Source organism: Sorghum bicolor, chromosome 2 (assembly GCF_000003195.3).
Source record: "Sorghum bicolor cultivar BTx623 chromosome 2, Sorghum_bicolor_NCBIv3, whole genome shotgun sequence".
NCBI lineage: Eukaryota > Viridiplantae > Streptophyta > Magnoliopsida > Poales > Poaceae > Sorghum > Sorghum bicolor.
This window is the reverse complement of record NC_012871.2, coordinates 14889256-14898038: the sequence shown is the minus strand read 5'-3', so window position 1 is coordinate 14898038 and position 8783 is coordinate 14889256. Positions and strand designations below refer to the sequence as shown.

The 8783-nt window shown below is 41.3% G+C and overlaps 1 protein-coding gene across 1 annotated transcript; it reads left to right on the top strand.

Annotated features, from left to right (window-relative positions):
- Positions 7217-8433, top strand: LOC8057938 (BTB/POZ and MATH domain-containing protein 1). Its single transcript, XM_002461856.2, has one exon. The coding sequence runs from the start codon at positions 7217-7219 to the stop codon at positions 8303-8305; it is 1089 nt and encodes a 362-aa protein (XP_002461901.1). The 3' UTR covers positions 8306-8433.

Sequence of the window (8783 nt, the reverse complement as noted above, 5' to 3'; positions counted from 1 at the left end):
AGATTGATTGGGGACACTAGGGACTAGTTCTCCTATCCTTTTTGGACGCCACACATCATAGTCTTTTACATTCGTGGTACCGAGTCTCTTGTTCCAACATTATCCAATTCTTCTCCATGTAACCCCTTTATTTAGGCTACCCCCCTTAATAAAGGTCATCTAGGGGACACAAGAAAGGTAGCTAGCATGTTTTCCAGACAAGTTAACTAACATTGAGAACTTATGACATCCCAAAGAGCTTCTGTGCAAGAGAACAAACATGTATCCTGAAATTTTCCCGTGATATGAAAAACACCAACATAGAAAAACAGGTATAACTCCCATTCTGTTAATCCAATAGAGTTGTAGCTTATACCGTTAGAAAGATTATGAAATTCCCTACAACTTTCCTGTAGAAGACGTCCTTAGGTTCTGTATTTAGGCTCAGGTAAAACAGCCAAACATAATATCCTTCCTGATAATATCTCAGCAAAGATGCAGTAAATTCCAGAAATTATACCTCGAGCTACTTAACTCATATGGAGATGATCCTTACATTGTTGAAAAGCTTATGAAATCCTTTACAACTTTCGTATACAACTTTTCCCCAGATTCTGTCTTTAAGCTTGGCTGAGAATAGGAATTGCCAGATCTATCCAGATTTTGAAACAGAACAGAAACATCCAATTGTAAATATCATATCTCAGGTTCTACTTATCCAAATAAGTTCCAGCTTATACCGTTGGAAAGAATAGAAAATTGTCTACAACTTTTCTATAGAATACTCTTCCAAATTCTATAGTTACATATGTCTAAAACAGTAAGCAACCGAAACTGGTCCAGGTTCTTGACAGCACAGTTGTATCCTGTTGTGATTTTTGTAACATCCAAACCATAACAGCTATGAGGGTGATTCTTGTGGTCAGAGAAAGATCTTGGAGTCTAGTTGTTTCCAGAAAAGTTTAGTAAACTTTGCACGACCAGATCTTGATATACACTATGATTATTGCAGACTGCTCTAGAAATCAGCAAAAGACAGAAACAGGATATAACCAAACCCAACTATTTATGTCATTACTCCGTATGCCTTAGTTCTATAAACTAAATGAAATTGTGAAGAACTTCACAAAATCATTACACTCATTACAAAGATCCAAATCAAACATAAACATAATAACAAGCAATTAAGCATTAAAGGTTCACAAGGCACACAAACTCAACTTTCGCTACTAGCGTTTTTATTACACCAGGGGACACGGACACCTATATCTTAGACTTAGTGTGGTTATCTTCACGATGCATCTGTTGCTTCTTTTGTGGACAAGAGCTTATATAATGTCCTTCTTGTTGGCAGTGATAACACCTTCTCTTAGCTGGTTCCTCTGTGATGTTATTTTCCACTGAAGTGTTGTTCGGTGTGTTATCAACTTGCATACTCTGATGGTTTATCTTTGCCTGGTTAGATTTCTTTCTACATTGCTTGATCCTCCGAGGTTGAAACTCTCTATAAGTAATTGTCCACCCATCTATGCATACCTCATGAGCAGTGGGATTAGCTTGGGGAATTTGTTCATCTCCAAGGTTTGAGTTTTCCTGACGAGAATTTGAAGCTACATGTGACATCTTGGGATTTGGGTGTTGATCACTTCCCAATCTCGGCTCTAGTGCTTTTGCCTTCCTCTTCTTATCCTCATTAGTCACACAGGTTGGTTTTGTCTTAACTTCCTTCTTAGATGACATATTCCGAAGACAAGGAAGACCATAATGCTCACAACAGTGGCATTGATCCTGATATCCTGATGTATTACTCCCAACGCTTCCATGATTTCTCATATTTTTCCAAGCTTCTGCTACTTGTCTCCTCACGGGTCCTGAGATACGTTGTTGAGAGTTCTTATTCTGAGTTATTCCTTCCACTACTTGTGTTTGCATGGCTAGAAGCTTCTCCATGTCGAATGCTTTTACGGTTGGAAAATCTGGGTGCTTTCGTTCCTTCTTGTCAAAGGTCTCCTCGTTATGATCCATCTAAAGAGACAAAGAGAGAGGATTTAGAATAGAGACAAGATTTAATAAAAGAACTAGGCAAGAGGTAAGCATAACTTTTAGCAACTATCAAGGTCAAGGCGAAAAGCAAGAAGTAAGCAAAGATAGAAGCATGCCAAAACGTCCAGTTCTAACTAGGCTTGCGTCCTACAGTCAGCATTGCTTTGATACCACTTTGTAATACCCGATTTTAAGGACAAAACCAGATATGCACCATATGTGAGTTTTAGAAGTCAAATCTCACATATAGCTACAAATAAGGGGTAATATCAAAAGACAATGCATAAATTATATAACGTACATAATATAAAAGAGATAACCTTTGATAGCAAACAACGGATAGACAACTCCAAACTCCGGGTATTAACTTCTCTCTACAGGATCCAACTGACTGGTTGATCACAAGCCTAAACTTCTCCTGAGGTTTGGGGGAAATAGCAAGAGTGAGTCCATGTCGAACTCCACAAGTATAGCAACTAGATTGTATAACTCCCACAATGTCATGATCAATGTGACATAAATAATGTATAGCATTAAATAATAAATAATGAGCATATTTAACACATAGGAATCATTATCGTCGCAGCAAGAATCCCCAAGGCCGCTCCTGACCGTGAGCTCGGCTAGTATACTAGTTTTTTCACCCTCTGCAGAGGTTGCACATCTTTACCCATGAGTCATGATTTACCCTTTCGCCCGAGGTAGCTAGTCTCTTAACCCCCTTCCTAGGGAGGTCGGCAGGGATCACTATGAAGTCTTTCAAAGGTTCGTCTAACAAGTTAGGGCCGCTTGGTTTCATTAGTCAGTCCGTGTGATTCACCCGCAGGAATCCACGGTCTGCTATTCCCCAACTGCGCCACAACGGGTAACCGCTAACGAGCTAGAAAAGTTACTCATACTTAACTAAAGCCAGAGCCATTATAGCCCTCATGGTTGCACTGTTGTCCCGGTTATCACTTACAGATAAATCATCAAGTGGCTAAAGAGTCATTTTTATCATTTATTACTTAACATTAATCTAGTCACAGGATCATGGTCACAGAAATAAAATCCAAATGCTATACTTGCCTTAATCCAAATGCTCTTGTTGATCCTGCTGGTCTTACTAGTTGCCAAGGCTCTGATCTTGATCACTGAAGTATTGTTCACCGTCTAAACTCGATCATCGATCACACAAACAATCGGGAATAACATACACGAAGCAAACAAGGCTATAATTAGAACAGTACACCAATCATATGAAAACAGTATGAAAAGTTTATAAAATGATTCTACGCATCGCTACGATTTCATAGACGTAAAGATCACGAAAATCGGAGTTGAAACGGAAAAGATATGAATTTTCTAAGATTTCCTATAGATAAATAATTAATTAAATAGGATCACGAAATTAGAAAGTTTCAAACTGAGTAAACAATATTATTAACATGTAGAGTTCATTATTACGGATCTAACGCAACTTGAATGGGTTAAAACGGAGTTAAAGCGAAGAAAATATGACCTAAGCAAGCAAGTGTATTTTCTTTGTATTTCTAGATTTGTTTTCCGAAGAAAACGGCCACAAAATTCAAATGACATCATCATGATGCCATCACGACGTCATCATGCTAGCAATCTGTTCAACAAGCACGAATTGGAAAAGCTTGCAATACAGGCAGGGCGAAGCACTGCACGGTGCGTAGTTGTACTTGGCCACACTTGCGTCGGCGATAGCCATCACAATCCGCATGACATGAGTAGATTTACGTAGCCTACCGGCTATGAGGATCAAAGAGTAAATGATAGAGAGCTCACCAGGATGCTCGAGTTCGATCGAAGCAAGCAGGGACGTCAGAGCGTCGACGCTAGTTGCTCAGGTGCTCGGCAACGCGTCGCGAAGAGCGGATAGGCGTCCTATGGCAGTTTCCACGGCGACGGGGCAGAGCTGCTCCTATGTAGGTGCTCGATATCTTGTACGAGGTAGCGCACATAGAAGCTCGACGGAGGCGGCGGCACTTGACTTGGCAATGGCGGTGGTACGTGCTAGGGTTCGCATATAATAGGATAAATAGGCCGAAGGCATCATATCTTAAAGCCCAGCTGAGTTGGAAACGTATACAGAGATATAGTAGGAAGGGGATATACGATTTCCATTGGGATGGCTTCAAGGGACGATATGATCCCTATTTGGATTAGATTGCTTGGATCCAAGCTGATGACAAAGGAGTCTTACGCCATACGTGCGGGGAAGAGAGATGTTTTTTTTTATTTTCTTTTCCTTTATTTCAAAGCTATTTCAAACATATTTTCAAAATATTTTAACTTTGATCAAAGTCACACAGTACAAAAATATAAATGATCCAGCATGAGTGCACATACATGTTACTAAATTCTACGATAAGTTTTATTTTAATGACAAATATTATTTTCCTATGTTTTATGAGCACAAAAATACAAAATTAAATTAAATTCTCCTATTTTAAAATGAGCAAATTTTTGGGTGTTACATAACCCTAAAAATCATTTGCCTACAACTAATAAGAATGGTAGACTTTTCATCGTCCTGAAATAGGAGTAAACTGATACAATTATCCACGTTTAAAGACCCGAAGCAAGAAGTACAATTCTCTTGCTGCTCTATCTAAATTTGGACTATCTTTTTAGGCCATCCTCCATGGGAGTTTTATGACATAATTTTTAACACACTCATATTTTGGAAACAGTATACCATGAAACTTTTATCACATCTCTTTATTAATACGGTGTCACATTAGCATATATAATGTTCATGAAACTCTAATGAAACTCCATTGAGACTTACTTTAGGCCAGTCTCAATAGAGGTTTCATGCACATTAAATATGTTGATATGACACTATATTGATGAAGAGAGAGAAAGTTTTATAGGAATAGAGATAGTTTCATAAAGATAAAACTCTTCTGCACTGTTTATAAAATACTAGTAAAAATACCCATGCGTTGCAATAGGAGCAAAAAGCAAAATTTGGTTACTAGTACATCATCTGGTTAAACCCAGTTGTAACCAAACCCAATAGTAAACCAATTCCATCTAGAACAAGTCCAAACATAGTTCGAACCGAACCTAGTAACAAAGAGTTGGCAGACAGAATTTTCCCGTGAACTGAAATTTTATCAATTATATATTAGGAAAATATAAATGTTTTGAAAACTGAGCCATGAAACCCCTACTGAGACTGGCCAAACAACCTATATGGAGTGAAAAAATTGAACAAATTCTTACACGCCGAAAGAAACACACTCTACGGCCAGTCTCAATGCATAGTTTCATGACACAGTTATCAAGACTATAAACTAGGAAACCGAGCCACATGAGTTTCATACCCCTCTCATCTAATGAAACTCCTTCATTTAATAACCCTGCCAAGTCAGCAATTTTGATTATGTGGCACCATATTTAATGTGCATGACACTCTCATAAAACATGCTTGTTTAGTTCCTGCCCAAAATTTTTTCGCGACACTATAACACTTTCGTTTGTTTGTGATAATTATTGTCCAATCATGGACTAACTAGGCTTAAAAGATTCGTCTCGTAAATTAGTTTTTATTTTCGTTTATATCTAATACTTCATGCATGCTTTCTAAAGATTTGATGTGATGGAAAATCTTGAAAAGTTTTTAGATTTTGGGTGAAAGTAAACAAGGCCTGAGACGCCTACTGCTTGATATGAAAACTACCCCAAATACTCCACACAAAGGCCTTGTTTAGTTCACTCTGAAATCCAAAAAAATTTCAAGATTTTCTATCACATCTAATCTTACGGTACATGCATGAAGCATTAAATATAGACGAAAATAAAAACTAATCACACAGTTTGACTGTAAATCGCGAGACGAATTTTTTGACCCTAGTTAGTCTATGATTGGACAAAATTTACCACAAACAAACGAAAGTGCTACAGTAGCGAAATTCAAAAAATTTTCACATATAAACAAGGCCTTGTTTAGTTCCGAAAAAATTTCGGATTTCACTACTATAGCACTTTCGTTTTCATTTGACAAATATTGTCTAATCATGAACTAACTAGGATTAAAAGATTCGTCTCGCGATTTACAGACAAACTGTGTAATTAGTTTTTGTTTTCGTCTATATTTAATGCTTCATGCATGTGCCGCAAGATTCGATGTGACTGGAAATCTTGAAAACTTTTTGGATTTCGAGGTGAACTAAACAAGGCCGGCCTTGTTTACTTCCACCCAAACACCCAAAATTTTTCAAGATTCCCCGTCACATCGAATCTTTAGACGTATGCATGGAGTATTAAATGTAGACAAAAATAAAAACTATTTGCACAGTTTAGTCGAAATTGACGAGACGAATGTTTTGAGCCTAGTTAATCCATGATTGAACAATAATTACCACAAACAAACGAAAGTGCTACAGTATCACGAAATTTCTTTTCAGAAACTAAGGCCCTGTTTAGATTGGGGATCAAAAGTTTCTGGGTGTCACATCGGATGTGTTGGAAGGATGTCGGAAGAGGTTTTTAGAAACTAATAAAAAAACAAATTACATAACTCGTCAGGAAACTTCAAGACAAATCTATTAAGCATAATTAATCCGTCATTAGCATATGTGAGTTACTGTAGCACTTAAGGTTAATTATCGAGTAACTAGGCTTAAAAATTCGTCTCGCGGTTTTCAACCAAACTGTGTAATTAGTTTATTTTTTTATCTACATTTAATGTTCCATGCATGTGTCTAAAGATTCGATGAGATGGATGAAAAATTTTTAGGTAGTGAACTAAGGGCACTCCCAATGCAAGACTCTATCATGGAGTCCAAGACAATTAATTACATATTATTTATGGTATTTTGCTGATGTGGCACCATATTTATTGAAGAAAGAGGTAGAAAAAATAAGACTCCAAGTCCACATTGTTCGAGCTAATAAATAACTTTAGACTCCATAATAGAGCCTGCGAGTGCCGGGCCTAAACAAGGAAGCATACGCAGTGCATACGCAGCATCCGAGGCGTCACCTCTTCTCGAACGATGCATACGCAGCATCCGAGGCGTCACCTCTTCAATTAAGCGCAGTGCGCCACAGTACCCCAACCGACCCTGCCGGCGGCGTCCATAAGTTGCGCTTGGGCAACCAAGAACACAAACAGATTCGCCAAGGACCAAGGCAATTGTGTACTCCGTAGATCCCTGTCATCCAATCTCCCACCATGCAAGTCCAAAACCTCACCAAGGTTGTCCGCTCCAAGGACCTCCTGCTCAAGGTGGAAGGTCATTCGGTCACCACGGCCATGAGCGACGGCGAGCTCATCAAGTCCCAGAAATGGTCCGTCGGTGGCCACGACTGGCAGATCGACTGGCGTCCCAAGAATCACTGGGCGGGCCGCCATCGCCCGGTGACGCTCAATCTCGTGTTGCTCTCCGAAGCGCGCGGTGGCGACGTCAAGGCCAAGCTCACCTGCCGCCTGGTTGATCCGACCGGGAGGCTGAAGCCGTCCAAGGAGAAGAGCCTATCGCACAAGTTCTACAAGTCCGGCGATTACTCCAATCCACTCGAGGCGACGTCAAGAGAGGATCTGGAGGCATCTGGCTACCTGGTGGACGATTCCTACACCGTGCAATGCAGCATCACCGTGCTCAAAGGAGCACCGGCGGCGGCGGCGCCGAGTAATACCGCGGCGACGGCCATGGATCGCGGTCGCCGCCCAGACGACGCTGCGTTGCCGTCCCCGGACCTGCACCGGCATCTGGGCGAGCTCCTGCGGAAGGGGACGGGCGCGGACGTGACGTTCGTCGTCTCCGGCAAGAAGTTCGCCGCGCACAAGGCCATCCTTGCCTCGAGGTCGCCGGTGTTCATGGCGGAGCTGTTCGGGGGAATGAAGGAGGTGGCGTGCCAGCGCGTCGAGGTGAAGGAAATGGAGCCCGCGGCGTTCAAGGCCCTGCTAGGGTTCATCTACACCGACACGGCGCCGGACCTGCTGGGCCAGAACCAGAAGGGCGAGGACGACGCGACGGCGATGGCGCAGCATCTGCTCGCCGGCGCGGACAGGTACGGCCTTGACAGGCTCAAGCTCATCTGCGAGGGCAGGCTGGCGGACCGCATCACCGTCGACACGGCGGCGACCACGCTGGCGCTAGCGGAGCAGCATGGCTGCTCGCAGCTGAAGGCTAGCTGCGTCGAGTTCATCGCGGGATATCTTGACGCCGTCCTGGAGACTGAGGGGTACAAGCACCTGGAAGCAAGCTGCCCCTCGGTGCTCACAGATATCATCAGGGCTACGCGGCGATCGACCAACTGAAGAAGCGTCCAGCGGCATGCATGTTCTTCAGTTCCATGTTTCATTTTTTTTAATGACTCTCCATCTTCATATTATCGAGCGCCTACAGTCGTAGTTGCTACATTGTTCGTGTCTTTCGTTCACTACTGTTTCTGGATCTAGTCAATTGTGATCTTGTCAACATGATTCGGATTCACTGCTTCACTATTTCTATATTTTTTTTTCCGTTTTGCTATGTCGTGGGTGATAACCTTATCTCGAACATCTGATTTTTGCACTCTTTTTTTAGTCTAAATCGCACACAAATAAGGGAATAATTAAAACTAAGGTTTCGATGAAAAAATTGTCTCTCGCACCTTAGTTATTAGTACTTTATGATAGATTTATATGGAGTTACGGTGATTATTTTGGTATCACACGGACGTGGCACGCTAGCTGATCTAACGTATGCAATGCTCAATTCAGGCCAGTTTAAAAGGGCATCTATAATAGTTACCAA